The sequence below is a fragment of the Vanessa tameamea genome, chromosome 9, assembly GCF_037043105.1.
Source record: "Vanessa tameamea isolate UH-Manoa-2023 chromosome 9, ilVanTame1 primary haplotype, whole genome shotgun sequence".
NCBI lineage: Eukaryota > Metazoa > Arthropoda > Insecta > Lepidoptera > Nymphalidae > Vanessa > Vanessa tameamea.
The window spans coordinates 503,617-529,778 of NC_087317.1; the positions used below are offsets into that span (position 1 = coordinate 503,617).

The 26,162-nt window shown below is 31.7% G+C and overlaps 2 protein-coding genes across 2 annotated transcripts in view; both read left to right on the plus strand.

Annotated features, from left to right (window-relative positions):
* The window catches only part of LOC113402893 (uncharacterized), a 57,660-nt gene extending 31,826 nt beyond the window's left edge, over positions 1–25,834 (plus strand). Inside the window, exon 2 of the mRNA XM_026643248.2 lies at positions 24,804–25,834. Coding sequence (XP_026499033.1) covers positions 24,804–25,383 — 580 coding nt within the window. The 3' untranslated portion in view covers positions 25,384–25,834. The remainder of the gene's footprint in view (positions 1–24,803) is intronic.
* Positions 1–26,162, plus strand: part of LOC113402879 (probable aconitate hydratase, mitochondrial) — a 184,582-nt gene that overhangs the window by 78,342 nt on the left and 80,078 nt on the right. The gene's annotated exons all lie outside the window — the stretch shown is intronic.

The window sequence follows — 26,162 nt, forward strand, 5'->3', positions numbered from 1 at the left end:
AATTTCACCGTTTTTTAAATATTGTTGATGTTACTCGTGAAAGTTTTCGTATTATTGAGCAATAAGCTGTCAATAATTTATTTCTAAACAGTATGCTAGAATTGTATTTTCTAACAAAATAGACACTTTTCGTGGTTAATAATTAAAAATATAATATACATATATATTTATGTATAAATGTCTTAAACTGAGCATAGGCTTGGAGCTAATTCCACCAATCTACTACACATTGGGTTGATGGTGATGATGTTGATGGTATTATGGTAAAGATTTATGAAAGTGTCATCAGAAAACTAGTTCAGTCGTGATGGTAGTCAGTTGCCTTAATGCGAGTTCGATGTTGGATCGTTGCATATGGAAAACCAACTAACATAAATGGTGATTGTTTCCGTACTACTTCATTTAATTCGATTACTTTTTATTTGAACTTCCTTATATCAGTTCTACGTACAATTAACTAAAGGAAATTGCTTGTAAATAGACTTGCCCTATATAAGTGCAGTTTTATATTCATTAAACTTGGATGCGGGACTAGGACGAAAAATGCAATGTCGTTCGTTGTTCTATAGAGCAATACTCGAAGTATCTTTGCAGGATAAAATAAGAAATGAAACGATTTTGTAAGATTAGTAGATTAAAGTGGCTGAGGGCTGGTCGCGTTTGTCGAAGGACCAATGGATATTGGGACAGACGAGGATTACACTGGAAACCGTGGAATGATGAGAATTGGAAGCTTTGGTGCAGCATGGAGAAGTCTTGTGTCTGGCACATTATTACCAACGTTAAGATTTATATGAAAAATGTGTATTCACAACACGTGGACTCTATTCAGCCTCTCGTAGTGCAATGGTTTGGTAATTCGAAACGACAAGAGAGAGATCAAGATATTTGCGTGTTTTATGAGGCAAAGCAGCTCCTAACTCAAGATTGCTACTGTTTTTAAATAAATTTATTATTTCTTTCAATCGAAAGTATAAATTAAATAAGAAATCATAAATTTTAATATAATAAATAAACATGATATTGAAACACTACGTAAACTTGGATTGGAGTTTTACCGTTGATGGTTATATTAAAACTGTATATCGATTCCCCAACTCTCACGACTCACAAGTATAATTGAAACTTATCCTATATATTGCAGCATCTTATCTTCGAGATGAATATCAACCGAGTAATATGTCTTACCGTTATACATTATATATTTGATAGCGAATTGTAAAACTGGTATAATATATATGGTATGATATACGTTAATGTGATCCTCACATGAATATTACTATGCATATCATATATAGCTTTAACCGGTTAAAACAAGAAATAAAAAACTATCCGAAATATACTGTAACTGTTATATTAAACTTTATTAATGAGTTTAAATTTACGATAGAATTAAATCCATATTGGTTATTCCAAACTTAATGATTTGATTTGATATTGCGTATCTTTTGTCAATTAAATTTAAATAACGATCGGCTAACTGCCTATTGTTGGCTCGTCACGAAACAAATTGCAGGTTTATTAACATAAATATATAATTGAGATTAATTATTAATTAGCAGTGAATATATTACGCGCATGCAATACTCAGTCGAGTGTGTGTATGGATGCCGAATTGGAAATCGGAATCGAATAAGATGAATTAATAAAAATATTGATACAAATCGTAGAGCCACGAGCGAGATGATGAATTATATACTGATCTTAATCTGACGTAGATCTGAATCCGGACATCCGAGATAAAGTGATGTTTAAAGAATTCCTCAATGCGATTTATTATTTATTACGTACATTACTATAAGTCCTCTGTGCCTGGATTTAATTTGGTACATTTTTTCTTTAAATCAGAATACATCAGAATAAATCTTAGTGTAGAGTGGTCTATTTCACCACTCCGCAAATATAGTCGACAAAAAGACTACATTAATTCTTGACATTTAATTATTGTATGAAAATAATGAATAAACCTTTATATTTATTCATAATATAACAATATCTTGTTATATTACACGGCTTATTCGGAAGTATATATTACACGCAATATATTTCATGTAAAACTCAAGCAATACCGGTGTAATAATATTTATCCGCAGTGTAGCTGTGCGCAAGCCTGCCTGAGTGGGTACCACGCACTTACAAGTTATTCTTCCGCAAAACATTAATATTTTTTATCGCTGTATTCCGGTTTGAAGGATGTGAGAGCTAGTGCTAGTTTCTATGAGCTCAGATGACCATGCGCATGTCGCCCATTTGCACGTCTACCGTCCTCAAAGCGAGAAAAAGCCGCGTAAACAATTATTAGCTGTGTTTTTAGACTACGTTTAATTTTAAAAATGGAATGCATGTAATGTTAGTCAAATGAGCAATTTGCAATGTTCACATATATTTTTTCATTTAGGTTTTATATCAAAATGTATAATTTATTGAATAAAAGTTTTTTGACAAATAAAACTGGCCTATAACAATTTGTCGTATTCATTTTGAAATGATTTATTATTTCGCATTACTGTCGCACGGGTTGACAGTTTTTATGGTTCATAAATATGAATGATATATATTTGGGAAAAATTAAATATTTAAAAAAAAAAATTTGCAATATTAAAAAAAATTAACTTCACGTACAATTATTTATCTAGTTATACTATATACTCTTTATAATGAATAAGTATCTGACAAAGTATAAATGAAAATTGCAATTACATGGTTGTTTTGATAAAGAAATTAATTAGGTCGCAATTCATAATAACATGCATTACTTAAAAATAGAATTAAAACTAGATAAAGTACTCCTTACCGGTTCTTCTCGGTAGAATCTACATTCCATTTCGATTGTGGCGCCATTTTCAAGAACTTGTCATTATTCTTCTAAGTATTAAATATTTTCTAGTCTTCTTACGCAGATTATAAAATAAATTCGACATTTTCTACATTTGAATTTGATCCTAACATATTTATAAAAAAAAAAACTAATCATTTCCTAAAAAAGGTCGTATAGGTCTATATACCGAAAAATGTTATACACTATGCTTAACAGAGTTAAAAAAATTAAACATAATTTTTTTAAACTTGGAACGTCTCCACGAACTAAAAATAAAGAATTTAACGCATTCAAGTTTAATGATTCATTGCGGCCATTATAATGTTTGTTGCATTATTCATGACTTTGAATTCTGCAAAAGAAAAGAATAACCAGACTTACATGGATGATTCCTCTGCATAGTTGACTAGAGATAAGCATTTTGTGATGACAGATTATATATTGAATAAGATTAAAAAGTAACAGTCTGGATATAATATCTACTAGTGGACTAAGGTGACCTTACAATTAAGGAGAAATTTTAAAGCCTAATAGGATGATTTTTTATAATTCAAATTGTGAAAAAGAGTAGCTCTTGAGTTTCTTTCTTTGTTGCTTGTTCTCGGTAGAATCTACATTCTGAACCAGATTCAATTTACAAGATTATACTAAAAGTAAAGCCAGAATTACTTTTAATATAATCTTGTAAATTTACAGTTCACAAGTGCTTCTAAAACCCTTTTCAAATAAAGTATATTTTGAAAATAGATTAAATTTTTAATGTATTCTAATATAGTGTTTGTATAAAAAACATAAAGTCATGTAATCAAATATGATTAAAACGAAAATTGTTGATTGTATCTTACATTTTTTCAGCGAAGAATATATAAAAAACAACTATTAATTATTTGATTAGAATCATTCCAGAACGTACATGCAAGGTCGGCGCAAAGTATATTCTTGTGATCCATCACTGTTGTACTACAAGCCCTATACTCAATGCCATTATCTGTTATCTAACAGACATCTAGACAATGCAATAATAAGCTAGACTTCATAAAACAACGATATCTTTTCAAAGATCGCATTTCATTTTGAATTTGAACTTAGACTGCATTATATTTAACCGCCGTTTTAACAATGTAATATAAGTCTATATTTTTATATTTAGACATAGCAATTGGTGTCGTTGCGTCGTGGTAAAAAAAAAAAAATCTTAGTAAGTACGTAATTTTATTAGTTGCTTTGAATGGTGACAGATTTGTCTAATTCCATAAACGTTTATAACGATATATATTTATATTAATGTATTAATACTAATAATACTTTTTAAAGTTTTTTATACCAATCAATTTTCTAACCTCTGAGCCCAGGTGGCCCAGTGGTTAGAACGCGTGCATCTTAACCGATGATTTCGGGTTCAAACCCAGGCAGGCACCACTGAATTTTCATGTACTTAATTTGTGTTTATAATTCATCTCGTGCTCGGCGGTGAAGGAAAACATCGTGAGGAAACCTGCATGTGTCTAATTTCAACGAAATTCTGCCACATGTGTATTCCGCTAACCCGCATTGGAGCAGCGTGGTGGAATATGCTCCAAACTTTCTCCTCAAAGGGAGAGAAGGCCTTTAGCCCAGCAGTGGGAAATTTACAGGCTGCTAATGCTAAAACTTTTTTAAGATCCACCAACTGTCACCACATTGTTTAGATATAAAGACTTATATAAAGACTTAAGCCAGCGTTAGCTGCGTACGCTTAGTACGACAGTAGTTCTTCGCATAACACACCGTCATAGTTCGTTCAAGTTCATCATTATGTGCAAATTATTTACGTACAAATTTATACATACCTTCCTCGTTTATGGTTGGTCATTTGATTAGTGAAAACATTATCAAAATCCGTTGAATGGTTTATAAGAAGTTAGCGAGGACACAGACAGAAGCAGCGACTTTAATATATGCTATTTATAAATATCTATTCATTTATGCTGTTAAAGGCTATATTTGTAGCTGAATATTTTACAATAATTCTAAATTGTATTATAAAAAATATTCCCGGCTTTGAACATCAATAACCTCTTTACAAAACGTTTACAAATAGCATTTATAGTTAAACTGATCTTTATACACGTAATTTTTATCATGTTCTGAATATTACATGAAGTCGTGACGGCTCCAATTGTTTGCTCCCATAGATGTATATTTAGATTTTATAAGAAATTCAAAGACGTACAGTCACACGGAGAACATTTTATTGTAAAAAAGTTAAAATCAGTAGGACTGTAAAGGAATTTAAACGAGTTATGTTAAGCGAGTTTATTGTAACCATATAATATATTGATTGCAACATATTCATTACTATTTCAACAACTTCACATTTAAGTCTTCTTAAGAAAATACTTTTTAACATTTTTATTTTATTTATTAGCCATGTTAAAAAAAAAATCATAGATAAACTCCCTGTTTTTACTTTTCGAAACATAGCGGAGGAATATTTACATATATACAGTCTATATATAATATGATTTTTTTTTTTTAATTGATTTAGTTTGACAACCAATAAGTAATGCAACATTGAATAGAGAGACTATTTATTCCTATTGACTTAGAGTTTAAGTAATCCGAACTACTTCCCCGTGAGAATCGACTTTTGTGATGCCGATATACTCGTACATTAAATTTTATTCACTCCTATTAAAAGTTTCTGGGTCTTATAAAGACTACCTAGGCAAAACCTAATGCCATAACATACGTGTTATGTACATTGAAATTAATATTGTTATTTTCAAAAAGGAGCAATAAAAAACTGTGACTATTAAATGATGTTAAGAGATTATTTTATTGTTTTGCACTATACATGAAGGATAATAAAACCAGTAAGCCAGAAATAGCGAATACATGCCCCGAAAATCGATCAATGTGAACATTCCAAAGAATAACAGTATAAGTTCTGCTCCAACTTCGATCATTCCGAGCTTATTAGTGATTCATCTCAGTGGCATCCGTGCAAAACTATTGCTGTTCGATTTCGCAGTTATTTTCCTAGAACACACGTTAATGTCAAAACAGTGCGACCAAAATTCAGTCAGTACACGTCGCAATTGTCTATTCTATCTGACAGTGATTATCATTGTATGCGACGCAAATCTCTCGCAGCACAAGTTACTTGAACAAAAGTTGAACGATGGCAAAATTATATTGAGTCGTTTTGTATTGCTTTATATTCGCTTTCAAATTCGTAAAAAAACGAACTCTTATGGACGTTCGTCTCCGACATTTTAAATGACGACATTTCGACTCGTCCTCACCACTTCATATCCCAGGCACGGAAATGTAATAGTACCAAGATTCTAACTTTCAATTGAAATTTACATGAAAAAACCCCAAGATTATTATTATTTCGGTCTGGAATTGGAAGCAGGACTTCGGGATCTTTATTACCTAGTCAATATACCAATGACGTGTTAAACATAACCGCTATCAATAAATTTAAGTGCAACCAACTGCAACACATTATAGATCACACAACACGAACATTATAAACAGGTTTCATTGCGATAATTCAAGGAAGTCTTATCACTTATAAACGATTTTATGGTCGATAACTGCTGTGACGACATAACTTTACATAATAGCGTAGTGTTATTCTTAGTATAGTAATAATTCCCGATGCAATATACATTTCTAACAGGTAGATTTATATTTCGTTTAAACGGAACGGAATGTCGCGCACCTTTAAACAAGACATAGTACAGATCTGTTATTGTTTATGAACGCCGATAATATAGTGTGGAAGCGAGCGCCTCCGTTGGTAAGCCGCTCTATATATTAGTATATTATTGTCAGAACTATAAAACATACCGCAACGACCTTATTTGTTTTATGACTGAATCGATCGTATTATTTGGGTATTAATGTGAGTTCCAGGAAATCAACTGCGGACATAGCGATAGCTACGCACTGGCGTTAGTGATACGAATCACTAATAAGGTTCTGATGTCGATATTGGAGTGTTGAAAAGATTAAATATATTAGGTGCGTAGTACTGTAAATAATATACAATAAATGCGCCACTAATATCAATAATAATTAGATCAGGGTTGCGGAGTAATGTTGTCAGGTTCCAGGTTTAAGTAGCATTTATTTTTTTATTGATCAATGGTTATATTTAATTGACTCTATAAAATACCATAGACAAATAAAATGTTCACGCTACACCTTCCTACTAATCCATTGAGCTCTTCCTCGCAAAGATGTCAGAGATAGCGCTTCCAATGCCAATAACGCTGGCTGGAAACTGGTCGAGTGGGTACATACTGCATTACTGACATTATCGGCTACATCAGCTGAATCGGAAGCCCAAGTCGAAACTAACACTTGCTTACGCGACACGTGTACCATTTTCATTCTAATTATTACAGAGATAATGCCTCATCTCTGTAATAATTAGAATGAAATTAACATAATTTTTGGGTTTAAAGTAAAATAAGGCACCAAGAGGGAAATACTCCAAAATTTTTGTATCTGTTAATTTGAATTTCGAACGCTTAAAATTTAATCAATTATATTGTAAGTACGAAAAAAAAACAAAGCATTATAATTCCGGGACAGGTAGTATATATCTTGAATACAAATAACGTAATTATCATCGTATTGTGTAAATATACGACTTACCAAGATGTGCTTAGGCTTAGAGCCAAGATGGACAAGTATATATTAATCTTAAATTGCGCAAGTCCAGACAAGCACAATACGACGCGCTTCATTTGTGCTTCTATTATAAATGTTATATACTATAAATGTCTCACTACACATGTACAAACATTAAAGCTCTGTAATAATAATAATATTTTTGTAGAAAATACTTAAAAAAATATTACACGAATTAAAGTATTTTTTATCTATGAATACTTTTGAAATAAATAAAACGATACGAATAATTCATGCATATTATAGATACAACTAAAATATATATATACCCACCTACATATCACATTAATTTTAAATTTAAAAATTAATAATAAATAAAGCGAGAGACATAGTGTATAAAGATGGCGATTATAAGAAGAAAATCAGACTTTGTTTGAAAGGAAGCTCGAGAGATTCGTCATATTAATAAATACGAATTAGTCATCAAACCAGAATGACGGCTTGGGAAAGAAAGTCCAAGCAATAAGTTTATTTGAACGAAATCTTACAATTGTATGTGAAAGAGTCGTGTTTGCTTAGAAGCTGTTAAACGTCACGGCAATTACTAGTAGTGATAATCTCTAGTCGGTCACTAACGGCTCTGAAGGGACTTATAGGGACTTCGGTATGGTCACAGTATTATAACCGTTAATAGCTAGCTGAACTCTTAGCACTTACTTATATATGAAATATATAAACATTTAGATAGAAATTAATCAATTGTTCAAAAATTGTTTAGTCTATAGTCTACATTTTTTTTAAATCTGAAGTTGTTTCGTGTCAAAGAACAAAACACATTAAAACAAAAAATGTTAATAAAAATTGTATATTTTTGAGATTAAAAGTAATAACTAAATAGAATATTGTTTTATATGCGTATATGTAGGTTTAAAGGGTCATTGACCTTTTGGCTGCGGCTAGTAACGTAAAATAACTTGACGCCTAAGTTTAACGGTCGGTCACAAAATACTGTCGTGTGTTGACTGCAAACACTGTGAAGCTAGATAAACTGTAAAAAAATAAATTTCATTTCCTTCATTATTACAATTAATTTTGCCTTATTGAAAAACAAATCTTTTTTTGTTAGTTAAGATTAATCGTGAGACATAATATTATTTTTTTCTATAAATAACTAAACATAACACATATTAACAGTAAAAACAAGTAGTAGGCGTGTAACTCGTGTACAGCTCGGATATTAATTTTATTTCAAATCAAATTGTGTTTTGTACTAAATAATACGCTGACTGTCTTTAAGTATTTAATCTGTGTCTTTTTAGTTCGTTTCTTTACTATGGAAAGATAGCTCGTTACGCAGCGCAAAAGGCAATTGACGTGGAAAGGAATTTTTATTAGTGTCCCTTACATACGAAGGAATTGCTAAAGACGATAACCTTACAAATTGCTCACTTCACACCGTACGTTGAATAATTAGAGTTAACTGTGGGACCAACAGCGATGCTGGCAACTCCAGCGGTATACAGATATTATTAAAACCATTGGACAGGCAGTAAATCTGTACTTCATTATTTATCGTATAAAGTCTAATGTATTTCAGTTTACTTATAAATATACCATAGGTGAGTAGAATATAATACCACCTGTAATAAGGCCTTATGCACGCCCTTCTGAGTTCTATTCATTTGTTACCGCCAAACGTCAATACTTTTTACCGCCGTGTTCTGGTTCAAAGAACGAGTCAGGCAGTGTAATTACAGACACAAAAGACATAACAACGTCGATGCATTAACGTAAGAAATATTTAACTCTTTATGCACGTGTCACGGTTCATCAACGAGTACCATTTCTTTCACACTCTCCTTTGCTTATCTACAGAAATAAAAAAAAAAACTGTCAACTTTTTCATACAAACTAAATTAGCTCGAACATAAATTAACTTACCGTAACAAGTAATCCTTTCCAACTAACTAAATTATTTACATAAGCGACGTGCATTTCCGCTGGCGCGGTGTCGTAATCGCATTGTAATAGAACCTGATTGTAGCATATAATATAACTAGTACGGGCACCAATAACAGCGCCTATAAATCGACTTAACTGTAACCTAGCGTATAAAATATATAGTATTATCATTGGGAATCTATTAACCAATGAAATTTTCGTTCTTAAGTTAACAATTTTGAAAGTAATTATAAAAGAATCATTAATATATTAACAAGCTGCATAAACCGTTTAAATCGTAATATATATCTCTATTATTCGTCTTTTTTTTTCAGCTAATTTACACTTTATTCAAAAATATTATTTATTAAAATATATTTCTCTTATATACTTTTCTTCGACTTTTATCTTACTTTTTTTTTAATTATTTAGCCATTGAGCTAATTTTGGAGTCCAGTTATTTTTAATGTATTCATAAAATATAATTTTATAAAATATGCCGTTTTTTACTAAACATTTTATGAAATGTTTATTTTGTTATTAGTTCCTTCAATGGTATGAAACAAACACTCATTATTTTTTTATACGACGTTTATGAGTTGGTTAAGTCATCGCTATACTCAATAAACAATACAATGTTTATAAATGTAACAGCAACTACCGATGGGAAATTTAATTTATGAAGTCAGTCTCTTATATATTTGTTTTATATAGTTAGCTATTTTAGATTTTTATTGTAATCAGAAATCTCAATATTTGACAAATATGTATAGTGATCTTTTCTCAGGTAAAAAAAATTGAGTAAAAACCGTTACATAAATATAATTTGATCTCGATTATAATTTCAATTGTATAATATTTGTATATTTTGTAATGACCATTGGCTGTATAATCTTAAACATGTGTCTGAAATCTCAAATATTCACTTATCCAATAAAAAATCCCGACGCAATTACCAACTTACCTGTCTACATTCCTGGTGTTTATAATGCGTACATCCACATTTTATTAAAGATTTATTATATTATAGCCTTTATTGCTAGGAAAATAAGGGCTATACTGAGACAGGTAAGAGTAGCCAGACTAGTAGAGTTTGAGCTAATTGCTATGCAGCTCCAGGTCGCACTGGTATTACAGAATGCTGTTCTATTTATAAACCTACGATTAATATGATACGATAAATGTATTTTGCTTGTTCGATATGGAACTTGAAATTTATTTTCTTCGAAATAACAACCAATTTTCTATTTAATGATAGCGGTTTGCATTGAAAGAAATATTATATGGATAGAACTAGTAAATTGGAAATGGAAACACAGACAATATATTTTCTTTTTATTTCGAATCGGCTCCGTGCAAATAAAATGGTATATGCCTGGTCGTTAACATCTCTTGTATTGTATGCGTCCCTGTAGGCAAGATAAACGCTGTCTGTCTGACACACTGGTGATTGTGTGTCTATTGTCTGTGGTTTTCACAGAAGGACATAGACTTATTAACAATCTGAAATTAAAAACAGTTTCAAAAGAACTTGCAAAAGTTATTGTATAAACTTTAAATGCAACATATTCCGCTTCATTTTTCCAAGCGGATTGGAAAACATTTGGATTAAACTTTCGACACTGTATGCATTTTTCTGTCAACTTAGCAACTTGAAGTTATACATCTTTTGGCACGTTCGGACAAAAGGATGAGAATTTTAGTGATGCGCTGACATTGGGTGACATGAAAAGTTCTCGATGAAGTTGTTCGCTAAATCATCCATAAGTGTCAACCCGCTCGAAATAGACCACTTCACACCTTATCTTATTCTATAATAGTTACTTTAGTATACATTTAAATTGTGAGTAAGTGTTTATGTATTGTAATTAATTATTTGCATGCAGTTAAAATTTATTTTTAATTACGCCGATGATGTTGAACTTCTCACGTGCGTCCATCACACGCATAATTTTATTTTTTATTGCATTTATACTCTCCCAACATTTTCTTTTGTATATTTTCATACATGAAATTATCTAGGGATAACGGTTTCCATAACCTCGTTCCACACCTAATAAACACACCTTAGCCCAGATTCAAAACCGCAAACATATGATGGTTGCAGCTGATTACAGGCTGATTACAGGTTTACCTTCAACAGGTTAAAGGAGTCGCATAGTAATCGCGTATTTAACTAATCATAGTGGAAGTATTTTAATAATTGAAAAAGATAAGCAATGCTCTACAAATCAGGGATGCTGGTTCACACAAGATAACTTTATATTTATAGGTTATTGGGTCTTAATCTAATGGCATGTTGCATTGTTGAGGTTCCGAGGTATTGTTCGAAGTACGAACGAGACCAGCAAAAGATTCAGGAAAGAATACCGTTCAACATTTGACAAGACGTTGTACATATCTTAAAAGATTTACATCTTAATTAAATATTTCAAAATCCAAACTATATGACATAAAATGTACAGTATAGAAAAGTGGAAGATGAAAATATAATAAATGTTTTTTTTTTGTTTATCATTAAGTCGTGTTGCGCTTAGATACAAAATATTCGTCCAATGTAAATTATGCCGGAGATGACACATAGGACACTGATCGGTTGCAACTTGTGAAGTTTTAATTCATGATTATATTTTCGCAAGGAGGCCACCTGAGTCACATTATACTACCGCAGTTCCATTATTTCGCTCTGAATAGCGACATAATACGCTAATTGTCGGCGACAATTGTCAATGTGTGTGACAGTGCGTGTCTTTATTCGCGTGTCGCCTAAAACGAAATTCGTGTAAATCATGTTTTTGTAAAGAGAAATGTATTCATCAAGCGAAATTTCAAACTGCCCAAGATTTAAGATCACGCTTGATAGATGAGCCAATCGAGTGATTGGAATTTCACTTATATTTATTAAGATGATAACACACCTCGGGAATTACGCTATTGCCTACAAAATGATTAATTAATTAATTATTAATTTTATTTTTAACAGCAGTTATGATGAAAATACAACCGCTGAGGTTTTCCGGTTCGTTTCAAGTCTGAAATTCTTTAGCGGTCTTCATTTCTTGTTTGTTGTTTTTGGATGTGTATGAAGTGTGTTCGGAACACTAGTTCATCCGAACACACTTCACACACTAATTTTTTTTGAAAATAAATTATTATTTCAGCTTTTAACCAATTTTATTTGACGTGTAATACAAGTAGCATAACAAACGGTCGTATCGTTTTAATTTTTTTTTTAATTAGTAACATTGATTAGAAGTCGGTCAACTAGCGGGGTAAGGGTCGAAACTATGTCATTCCCATCGTCTAGGCGACTGGTTAACGTTTTTACATTGAACTGTTGAGGTTTTAAGTTTCGGAAATACTTCGGTTCCCATCGTGTAGCGGACTCTTCGCCAGTCTGCGTCGTGATGGCGACATTGCGCCGTCGTATAAATATTAACGATTCGTCTAAGAGAATTTTATACTTCTTTTATATTTAATTTTAATAATTTAATAATGAATGTATTTTATATGAATTGTAACGATTTCATATGATATTTTGTAACATATTTATGACAAATATGTCACTTGGGAAAAAATAAACTTTATAAGATTTATAATATAGATATTTTTTTAATATTGCTTATGTCACAACTCATGTGAAAAGTAAATATCGATGGATATTGGATGAGATTTCTGGCCCAGCCGCCATTTTTAATTTTAATTGCGACTTGGTATATCGTATGCGCAAACTCAAGTATTTACTCACTCCCTACTATTTAATATTAATATAAATTTAATATTATATAATAATTTATATAATATATTCTTCAACGGGACGGAAAATTTCACACGACTAGAAAGAGTAGAAGATATATGATTTTAATTAACTTTACCGTAGAGAATTCTTCCGAATGTCATAGTTAAGAAGTTGTAAATGTATTTTATTTATATAAATATTTATTAAATTGTAGATTAGTTAAGGTATTGACATCATGATCGGGGCAAATATGTAGATGATACCCAAAAGAACGAAATAACTTCAAAAAACATAATTACGTAATACACTTTGAAGAACTTAGATATGATAAGAATTAAGAGCCTGCGGTTGAGAGACGAGCGTTGACCGTCTCTGCGGCTGCAAGAAGTATAAAAATACAACATAATAAAACTATTAAATTAACCTCAGTTCGCATTCTCTTGCCATGAATGTTTAGGATCAAACACCTGCGTCCGCGAAGCTAGAGAGGATGCCGCGGGTCTCCGCGTCTTTACTTCGGTCCCTTCTAGATAGTACATATTTGTGAAAATCCTCCCCATTTTAATCATATTATGGTCTACGTTTCATGGCTTTATATTCCATTTTAAAAAAGTAAACGAAATCTTGAGTATTTTAACACGTCAAATATTATTAGTTTTCGCCCGCGAATTCTCTCGCGTTTTAGGGACTGGTTAGGTGTTAGGCATAAAAAAGTAGCCTATATCCTTGCATTGGAGTGCAAGTTTGCTTCAAATCAAAATTCATCAAGTCGGTTATGTGGTTTAACCGTAAAAGAGCAACAGACAGACAGATTTAATTTCGCATTTATAATATTAGTATAGATGTAGATGTATTTTTTTAATAATTATAATTAATATATTTAAAAACAATTAATTAGAGTCGAAAATTCGCGCTTCGTCCTTTAGATAAATATGCCATATATTTTTCTTAAGCTTTAAAGTATATTGATTCTATTTTAAATATATGCATTGCTAGGATTTGTATCTAGACGAGAAAGATTCAACCGGGTGGTCTGGCTGGGTGTAGGGGACTCTTTGATAAGATCTGCCTATGGTCATTTTACTTTTACTGAGCTTTTATTGATAGCAACACCGGCGAGAATAAGATAATTACAAAGTTAAAACTATGAAAAACGATCTCTACTTTTATCATTGACATTTGGAAATTGACAGACAATTGAGTTCAAAATTAATTAATTTTTAATTTTATATAAAAATATGAATATTTCAATTAAAAATACCTTAAAATAAAATGATTGAATCTAATAAATAATTTGCATAATAAACTCTATAATGATCGTCTATAAATGTTTTTTCTAATCTATGCTAAAATAAGTAGCAGACAGACGCGTTTACGAAAGTGCTGCGACATTGCACGTTAGTGCGTTGACCGCGCTTCTGACCTGGGAGTCGAGGTCATGCGGTCAGCGATGTTAAGGCACGCCCACACCCGTGGGCCTACGTTACAGAACAAGTAATGTAACATGTAATGTGGACACAAATTGCTTAATCTATGGCATTCTATGTGCAGTACCGTGGAGTAACTGCTGTCATTACTAAATATTTACGTTTAAATCGGTAACCGACTTCCGTAGACATTAAAGATTATTTCGAAAATAAATACGCGTTTAATTATATTAATGAAACTGGTATATTGTTGTATATACTTAGTGGCTAGTAAATATATAGTGGCTCACGAAACAGCTTAACGAATCCTAATCGCGTAGTAAATAGCGTGCTAGAGCTTATATTATGATACCATATAGTATATTTTATTGCTCTACCTAAATACTGTTTGTAGGGTAATATAATACAAGAGATACGTTGGTTTACTAATAAAGTATGAGAATTATTCATCGAAACGGGACTTTCCTCATGCAATTGATGCCAGATTAGTCAATGAATCCCGCCCTAGAGCTAAATGAGGCTCAGGCGGAACCAAGCTGTAACGATTAACACGAAGATTATTATTATGCTATTATTGAAAACCAGCCGGTCTCGATTTTCTCGTGTACATCAAAGTATCTACCGGCATATTTCTTGAAAACGGCCTCTTTTATAGCAACATCAAATCAAAATCATTGATCATAAAGTTTAAACATATTATGACGTATTCGCTAATAGCTTTGCTATATAAAGCACTTTATTTAAAACGCAACCGACAAATTTCAGATGGCAACTTCGCCGAAATTCATAAAGCAGTTTTTATTCACCAATCCATAATGAATACCATTGATGGTTTCATATTTCGACCAATGATATCGTGTTAATTCAAGGTCATTGTTGTTAGTGCATTTTATTTTATCTGCCATTGGATTATATACGCTATAATTGTACTGTGTTTAAGACTCTGACGCGTTGCTATAATGGTCGACCCCACTCCCAACACGAGTGTTGCGTTTAATTCAACGGAAAACAGGATAGGATTATTATTTATTCTATAGAGATAGATATTATATTTTATAGTGATAGTGAAAACAAATATTGTTAAATATATAAAGATTTCTTTGAAAAATACATAAAGACGTGATTACCTAAATATGTATTGTATTAAATGTAGGTTTATTAAAAAACTTGCAATGATACAGACATGGTACGGTACGATAAATATTCATACAATATTTATTAATAAATTATAAATGTACCTGCAGATACAGACGACATAACATTTTAGTTTCCAAGGTTGGTAGTGCATTGGGGATGTAAGTGACGTTTAGTATTCCTTACGGCGCCAGCGTATATAGTTGGTGGCAACCATTTATCATCAGATGCCATTTGTCTGTTCGTCTATCAATTTAAACTTATGTAATATAAATGTGCCATTCCTGGGCTAAGACCTTCTCTCCCTTGTAGGAGAAGGTTTGAAGCTCCACAACGCTGCTCAATTCATGCTGATTATATACATATATTTATTTCTATTAAGCATACTATAATTTATAATGTATATTTGGCATCTTATTATATCTTTATTATTTGGCAGACACAAGAAAATATGAATGTAATATCGAATAAATTTGTTCTATATGTAAAGAATACTCATATGGCATATATTATAAATGAAAAACTACATATAATTAACGTCCAGAAAACTATTAGGCTGACTGAATATTATTATCGTAAGAACATCGATATTATAGAACGCGTGCATCTTAACCGATGATTTCTGGTTCAAACCCAGGCAAGAAACACTGAATATTCATGTGCTTAATTTGTGTTTATAAATCATCTCGTGCTCGGCGGTGAAGGAAAACATCGTGAGGAAACCTGCATGTGTCTAATTTCAACGAAATTCTGCCACATGTGTATTTCACCAACCCGCAATGGAGCAGCGTGGTGGAATGCTTCAAACCTTCTCCTCAAAGGGAGAGGAGGCCTTAGCCCAGCAGTGGGAAATTTACAGGCTATTAATGTATGTAATGTAATGTAAGAACATTTTTGAAACAAACGATTACTGCTAGCTTACCGCTCTATGTAACAAGAAAATACTTCTATGGGAAATCAGAAACCATTAAAGAGGGTTCCGTTTCAGGTTTTTTGTTAACATTAAACATTATATATGTGAGAAAAACTATATAAGTTCCGCGTTCTATATAAAAATACAAAATTCATAATTAACGCTTGGGAATCAATAAACGTTGCGTGTATGCAAGTAATAAGCGTTCTATTATAAAGTCAGTTGCTGACAAAAAATATTTAAATGCGAACATGTACTCAAAGAAAGAATTCTCCATACGCTATACATAAACGAGTACTGCACGTCGCAACTTCGCCTGTTAGTTAAAAACATATATGTATAATACACTTCCCCGTTTCCAGTTACCATTAACTTTACTTTTGCCATCCAGGAATCCACTTAAATACTCACAAAACAATCTTCGAAATCGAAATCGTTAGGAGAGGTTCAGTTACAAAACACGTATAGAAAATTTGTGATTATGTTGTCCTGGTCCAAAACACGGGAGGTTACACAATCCCAACTCTCAGACTAAGAAATTTTCAATAGAAAAACCCAATAACTTTTCATCTGTCCGAGGTAAGGTTTAAAGCCAAGACCTCGTCTCTGCGGCCTTATGCGTACCCTTATATCTAGACAAACGAGGTTGTCAAAGATTTAAATTTAGTATGTATTTAAACTTTTTAATATGTCTATGAATGGAATGGAATTAATTAATTTGCAACGGTATTTTTTTCTGAATGTAATGTATTTTTTATTTTAAAACAATTAAGTACAAATTATTTGCGTTTATATTTATTAAAAATATATATAATTTATTGCGATGTAGGTGATTACTGTACAAAGTATTGATAAACGTTTTCCTAATAAGTTTTATTTAAATCAAGTTTGATGTTTTTGTCGCAAATGAGTACACACCTATCTGCAATCTTGTATGTGAAAAGAAATTCAATGTCTACTAAATTAGATTACGGTTCAGTAAATTAAAGAAATATTTTATTAATTAACAAACTGTGCACGCGATAATAACTTTTAGTGAATAGATAACGTTGCTTGTAAAGTAATTAAGAGGCGCTTTAAAAGTTTTTTAAATTCTATTTAATTTATGTAAATGAAGAACCTTAACGGAAATATTTTTGATCATGATAAAAAAATAACTTTGACATCAATACGATTTTTTTAAATATATTCTGTTTATAAATGATACGTGAGAATTACTGGATGGACTTAAAAATGATACACGAACCCAGTTAGCGTATAAAAAAAAAGTCGCTTTCTGTCTCTGTGTGTATCTTCGCTTTCTTTTATGAAACAGCGGTAAACCAAAAAGGTTATACATATATAATTGTCAATATTTTGTACAAAATGTCAGAACTATGAGCTTACAAAATATTTTTTGTATAAAAATTAATAATATTTATTCTGATAAATATGTTAATCACCTCGGGCATTTAATATAGAATAAAATAATTTTTACACTAAATAGGTGATATCGCCAAGGTTATCTCAGCCCATTTTGAGATCCTAGGGCACACCGAGGTTTTTTATCTTCTTTTGCGAGTCCCATTGTTTATTTAAACAGTATCTATATAGCTCTAGTATTTTTCTTATTTATGGCTTCTGTTACTACATCTTAAGCTTACAACGATTCTGCCTATGTCAATAGCTCTAGAATAATAAACGTAAATAAATAATAAATCCAATAACATTTGCAGACCGTATCATACATCTAAATTTAGCATCTACAAATATTTTTCCTCAGCATATTCATCTATCGCTAAGAAGAATAAATTAGATCGCAGTAACAGATTTATATCATTGATCAGTCATAAATTAAATTGTAAAAGTAGTATTTATATTTCGATAAACGAGTCTTCGAACTGACAAGACGCATTGCGTGTGCGTGTCACGATAGAGACAATTAATTCGATTCCGTATAAGGGCTTTTTCAATAGGCAATGTGTTCACGAGTTGACAGGCTAATCCTGTATTAAAGTAAGCATCGATTAATTTAATCACGGTAACCATCATTAGTTATTCCGTTTTCCACGTCGGCCTGAATTAAATGGATAAAATTTAAATTTGTAGCGAATTTGAACTTCTTAATTATATAATATTTATACTAATGATTTTTTTTCCTGTAAATGCTTTAAGAATCCTTTATATCATTTAATATCATTATAGGCATAATATATGGGCACAGAGTTGAACTGAAGCTAACTGTTCCATATTATTATTAGAATTATGTTAAAATGAAACATTTCGGATCGAAGTTCTTTTTAAATACACGGCTAACAGTACAGTACAGTACAGTACTAACCTAATTTTCGAAACGACGCTAGCTTAAATGACCAGAATGTAAACTTAATAATAGAGTACTTAATTCAAACGTATAAGTACTTCATAAAGACCATTTAAGCACTACAAGACAATTTAATATTTATAAGTCGTATACGTAATTATAAGGATCAGGTTACATTATTATATATCACTTATATTCCTTGCATTGTATTTTAATAAATACAACAAAAAAAAATCTATTATTATTAAATCCACCTTTTTACCTTTAGCTTACGCAACTATTCGAGTCATTTTTGAAGTCTCATCGTTAATATAGAGCTCATAACGAAGGGTCAGCTAATAGCAATTTTTAAGTGTTAAAATCATGTACTTTTAATGACAGCTATTCAACGTATTCTTTTAAGTCAATTTAACCTGATTTCTTTGATAAAAAACGTGTAGCCCTTGGGCTCTATATGTAGACATCTAATTTGGGTTAAAGAAATTCTCTCACGTCCGTTAACTTATATAATTACCTGTGAATAGTGATTACATTGACTCTTAATTGCTTTTTAAGCTTCGAAAATTGATCAATGGCCCGTATATATTAAAATATATTAAAAAGCTGGAAAATGTATGTTGTTAAATCTCTGAAAGTTTCAGACTAGTTTGTTATTTATTTCTTCGATGTTCTGTTTATTCAAAAACTAAATCAATATTTATACTTTATTCAAGTAGGCTTTTACAAGCACTTTTGAATCATCATTTAACAAACTGTATTGAGTGAAACTACCATAACTTTAAAACTAGTCAAGCATTTATTTCATTTTTAAGCCATTTACATAATATAAATGTTCAATCTATTTAAATTCACTTTAAATCAAAATATATTTTATTCGAATAGGCTCTGACAAGCACTTAAGAGTCGTCATTTTACACAATTAAATTAAAAATGAATCTTACAATGGATTCGGAATCGAGAAAAACTCAATTGAGATAAAATGTTCAAATGCCAAAAATATATTAACTGACATTATTAGGATCTTTTTTTAAGATTAACATTGAAATTACGAATTCAGATTAACTGTGGCAGAATAAGAAATATTTTCTTACGCATCCTCTAAAAGGAATTAATTGAATCGATATAATAATAGTTTACCTAATTAATAGTTTTATGTAACACTAAAACATACTCAGATCAGATTGTCTTATCTCCGACACAGATTATCTTCAAGAATATCTCCGCTACTTGACCACAGTAATGAAACAGGTTTCTTTCATGTTATCAGTAACTATTAAATAGTTCCTTCGTTATAATTAATAATTTAATCTGTGTAATATACAACCTATTTAGAAGACAAAGATTTATTAAAGAAATTTATATTTTCTCTTTTACAAATTCTTATTTTACGTCATCTGATAATAATAAGTGTCTAAAGTCTCGCGATTGAATTCTAACCTATTTAAGTCATAAAACCGATTGATTTAAAATTTTGTACACACATTGCCACAGTAGGCTTGTTAATTTGAAATTGTCGCTATCAAATCAATGCCTCACTCTAATATTATCTATTTAGGGTCGTGTTTTAGAGAACACCGCAAGAAAAACGTTGGGTGTATTTTTACGAACAGAAAACTACCTATTGCCAACCCTCCTATTTAAATACTTCTGCACAACTCGCTTTTGTTGATTTCCCGCCATGTTTAGGACTCTTAAGACACTAGGTGTTGATGATATTTAAGTATGCGCTCAACACAAAAACGACCCATCGTCGTCTCGTGTAACATTCACTAGTTAAGATGGCTTTTTTCTACTCTGCTGTTTTTTATGATCAGCTTTTGTTTAATTAACTCGTGAAGCAATCACAATTATTTGGAAAGTCCTTTTTAAAAATAAGGGCTGTTTATAATCTGTTTTATCTTGTAACATTATGGTTCTACGTTCAAAGAAAAAATAACGTGTCTGTTGCAAGAACTACCGCAAAGACAACGCTTAACGTTTAACATTTTTCAGATGGTTCTCATAATAATAATAAAACAGATTATATGATTAAAAATAAAAGTTTTTAAAAAGAAAGAAATAAGTTACGCAACTAAACTTCATTCTCTTTTCATAATTACCATTCTTTGCCTTGATTAAGAGCGTTTTATTCCTAGTGTTCCATACTACCGGTCGCCGTTGTCTGGAAATTTCTGGAATTTATTATTAGAATAAAAACAAAGAACGCTAATGGTTTTCTATAATAGAAAAATGACGCTCGCTTCGAAGACAAGAGGCCACGACATCACGACATCAAAAACATAGTTCATTCATAATTCTCTTATCCATAAAACATTTTTGGTAATCGCATTGTCTAAATTTTATGACAAAACTTAGGCAAAGTTTTGTAAACTATCTCATAATCTCCTTAAGAAATAACTTTTTTTGTTAGAGATTGCTTACATATTTACTTGTGCATACCACATGTGTGTTCCGATTTAAAGGATGAATGTGTAACAGACACAAGGAACATGACTCTTAGTTCCTAAGGTTGGTGGTTGGTTGGTTGTATTGACGATGCAGGAAATATTTAAATGTCGCCAATGTCCGAGGGTGGCGCGTTCACCTAAGCATCAACAACAAACATCGATTGACTATGATTCTTAAGTTAGACTAGAAAAGGACGCAGCACATATTATAGTGCATTATTGTGCGCGCAAGTATTAGTGGCCTCTCCCTCTCGTGATGCAATGTTACAGCAAGTTGGATAGGAAAGAGTTTCGACACAGGATCAATGACTTTGCCGTGTACTTTTCGATGAACGCGAGTATAAAAAGCCACATATACAGCCACTAGGAATACAAAAAATTCTTGTCAAAACCTTGTAACTTTTTATTGGTCTCACTCTTGCTTAAACTCACGACATCAGGTTTCATCACACATTCAATTAACTTTAATGAAATTTAGATTACTCTCATTATCTCAAATCTTAATTTGACTAATAATTATTGAATGCAATAGATTTTATATCTCAATCTATGTGAAATAAACCCGTTAGGAAGTTTGCAATTAAAATGCGTTCCTTTTAAGGGATACGGTTAGCATGTAATTTGATTAATGAAAATGATTGACTACTGATTTTCTTGCTGGTTCTTCTCGGTAGAATATATATTCCGGACCAGTAGCTTTCCATGTAACTCATCTTGTTAAATTACGACTACAAATGTCTTAGTAAGAACCTACTTGAATACATATATTTTTTTATTTCAAACGAAACTGATTATGTTACTAGAATTATTGTATCTCTCTGTTACAATTATGAATTGATTATTTCATGAATGGTGCTTTTAAGGACCAGCTTTAACATAAACGAGAATATTTTTGTATATAATGCTTGGTCAATATGTTTCTAAATCTTACGACAAATATATAAAAAGATTCATACTTGAAGTATTTATGTATTCACAAAGAAGGGCCGCGTCGTAGAAAGACGTTGAATTTGCATATGCTTGCGATTCTCAATTATGGAGGTTTGCTGGTCTTGTGTTTTGACAAACACAAATATTTTATGGATGCGCGATTCCGTTTGATAAAGTTGGCTGTGTACTGAGCGTGGAAGTCATTTGAAATTTACTTTAAATGTTGATATCAGCGCGATATATTTTAAGTATTTATGGTTTTTTATACAAATTATCATTAGTCGACTTGTTGTATTGATTTTACGTGTCATTTATCTAATTCTATTGTATCATATAATCTTTATATTATACTCGTATATAAAAGCGTAATACCTCTCACTGATTAATCATGAAATCTCGGAAACTATAACACCAACAAACTTGAAAATTAGCAGATAGGTTCCTTATAGGGTGTTGACATCCGCTAAGAACGGATTTTACGAAGGTCCATCCCTAAGGGGCTTAAACGAGGGATGAAAGTTTGTTGCCGGTAAAGCCGCAGGGTCAGCTAGTAAAACGGCGATCGGATATCGAAGTCACTTAACGTTTTGAATTACCTGTGTTATAATCCCGTACCTCGGAAAGCATATAAAGACCTTGTTCCTGAGCCTGATCTTTAGAATTGCTTAATTTATCATCCAATCGGATAATGAGAGAGAGGGAATAACAATTGCACTTTTACTATTCGGCTAGGGTCAAAATCTGTCAAGGGAAAACCGTTATTACAATAATTAACAAGGGCTATTCAGTTAGGGCTAGTAAGACACTAAGGGCTGATACGATATACGATAATGTGCTGACACTGAGTTCAATGTTACTGATGACAGAAATTTATTTTATTAAATTTTTAATATTATATAAAAAAATTAAATAGAACAAATTAATTTTAAACATTATAAAACTGAAATAAATCTTGAATTCATAACATATCAGACAAATAACTAGTCAAGTCTCGTCCAGATTTTTTTTTATTTTTTTATTATAAAGGTAGACGGACTGGCAAATGGGCCACCGAATAGTAGACGAATCCTAGACATTAGTACTTTACAAAAATTTGAATCATTCCTCATACCACTAAAGTTGGTATTGTCTCTTGTAATTGTTACACTGGCTTACCTAGAACAAAATAATACTATACTCATTCTAACCATAACAGGAAAAAAACCATAAACAACATTTGACAGTAAATTGACGCGATATCAATGGTCGAGAGTTTGATTAATCTATGATATTCACTATGGTTTTGCGAAAAAATTGCGTTATGAACGTCGATGAAGTTGTTATCGGATTTTTGAAATTAAATTAAAGTGGAAATAAGTACATAACTTCAATGGCGTTGTATTATAAATAAAGATATATTAAATATAAACTATTAGTAGTGCACAACATACCCAGACGGGCTTGTACAAAACTCTACCACCAAGTACTTAAATACAAAGGATTGTAATTACAAGTTTCATGTTTGAATAGAGAGCTCAGTGTACTTACAGTTTTATTAACATAACTTCATAGAGTATGCTAATTACTCCAAAGACACGACAACACAACGGCTTTACAACGAGGACGCAACTTACCTCGACTGTTTGATTTCTCGAGAGCCTTTTCTCAGAGAACTCTGTAAACATCTTCAATATATAGTCAATGGCGAGTATATCCGATAATAGATTCTAAATTTCTACGAATAGAGGCTATTATACGACGAAACGAGTCCAGTGATGACCTATTGTTCCTATTTTAAGATGAAAGAGCGTATTCATTTACATGGTTTCAAATCTCCGCAAACCTAATAATAGAATATGTTTTTCAACACCAAACAATATAAATCTAATTTTATATAAAAATGGCTTAAAAAACATTTAGTGATGTAATGTATTATACTTGTCAAAGCAATTCAAATGAGCCTAAATACGGGGGATTTTATACAGGCAATAAAGAGCTCAGTAGCTATGTACCCCTCGACACCATCGTTAGTTCATCTCGATAATAACAAATTATTATTATACAGTCATTCGAATTGCTTATTACACTTACAAAGCTTCAAGTTGTTACGAATGTTCACAGATTAAATTCTACTTCCTAAACTTGTTTATACTGTGACATTGTTATTATTTATAAGAGCAGATATAAGTATATCAAATGTAGAGAGATTGATTGTTCATGTGTTGTTGTTATCAACAAATGTATCTCAAATCCCAAATTATACAATGAAATTTATAATTATATGAAAATCAACAAAAACGGGCTTGTTTTGCGTTTTTTTTATTACTGGTAAGAGGAATGATTCATATTTAGGCTGAGCCGCGGGCGACACACTGTCAAATAAATATATTTGTATAATTTTTTTAACATAATATTGAATTTTATTAAAAAAACAAAGAGAAAAGTTATAAATATCTACCGATTACAAAAATGAATGTCCTACCTCAGGAAAGCTGTCCTTAATATTGTTTAAAGTCGTCTAATTTGTAAATTTAATTGTTTCAGATGTGCAGCACTGCTACTCGCGGTAGTAGCAACATGCGCCATGTCCGCATCGCAAGATGACAACCTAACCTTAGACAGAAAGGAGCCCACCACTCACGAACTTCTCAGCTCACTCGGGCTAAAGAAGCTCAGAATACCAGCAGCACATCACAGAAAACGTCTCGCTGAGCAAGGAAGACGTCACGCGACCGGCGATTCTAGAATGTATGTGATTAAATTACCGCCGAACACAAGCTATTACACGCACGCTGACCCCGCTCCGGCTGCGGCTCGAACCTTACCCCTACAGATGACAAGCAACGGGAAACCAGCAAGGGTCTACCACTGGAACCTACCAGTGTTACACAAACTCACAAAGAACCGACCACAGGCTAGATTTGACGACGACGTGGTGAACGTCGAAAGCACGCCAACTTGGCCGAAAATAAATCATCCTAACTCGATCGATGCGTTGGCTTATTACGTTCCGTCGAAAAAGTCATCGTTCAGGAAATATTTCTCGGGTAACGGGAAGCCGAAGTCATTCTACGTGATCGACAAGAACAAGAATTCCGCGGAGTACCACAGACTACTTCCCTAATTCAACTGTTATTTAAATAATACTCTACAGTAATTAGACTGATGTTATTGTATTAATTTTATTTTTAAGGAACACGTAATAAATGAAGCTTACGTTTTATTGCAATAACGCTAAAATAATACAATAACATGTCTATGTAATGAAAATCAAATTATAGCAAGTTATAAATTTTATAGCCGACCAAACATATCTAAAACCAGTTGGGCCTACATCATCATAAGAAAAATCAGAAATAATAATTTTATATGATAACGGTCCGCTATATTTATTTTAACCTAATTCCGTTTACAGCTATGTCGTTTGAATTGATTAGTAAAACATAAAAATATAAAAAACGTGAAACTTTACTTGTAAATCGAAATGTAACATTAAAATATACATTAACACTTGCACTGTAACAGTGACTTAAGTTTTACGTAAATTGTCATTTAATCATTTGAAAAAATGCGCTTTTTTTAACCGTAATAATTTGTATTATCTCATGAAAGTATTTTTGCTTCATTTGATAAACTTTATATTAAAACTGATGTTTGGAAGGCAATAAATCTATTAGCAGGTCTGTACTTTATAATTACTTTTAATATTATATGTTTCACCGATTACATACATTTGGAGTGTATACTCCTGTAAATAAACGCTTTATGCTTAGGATGTAAAAATAAGTAATCGATAGGTGCTTAGGTATATTATTAAGACTGCGTCACGAATTTAAATTATTACTTAGAATTAAGAATACGATGCCACAAATAGGTTTATGTCTTATGCTCTAATTATTCCAT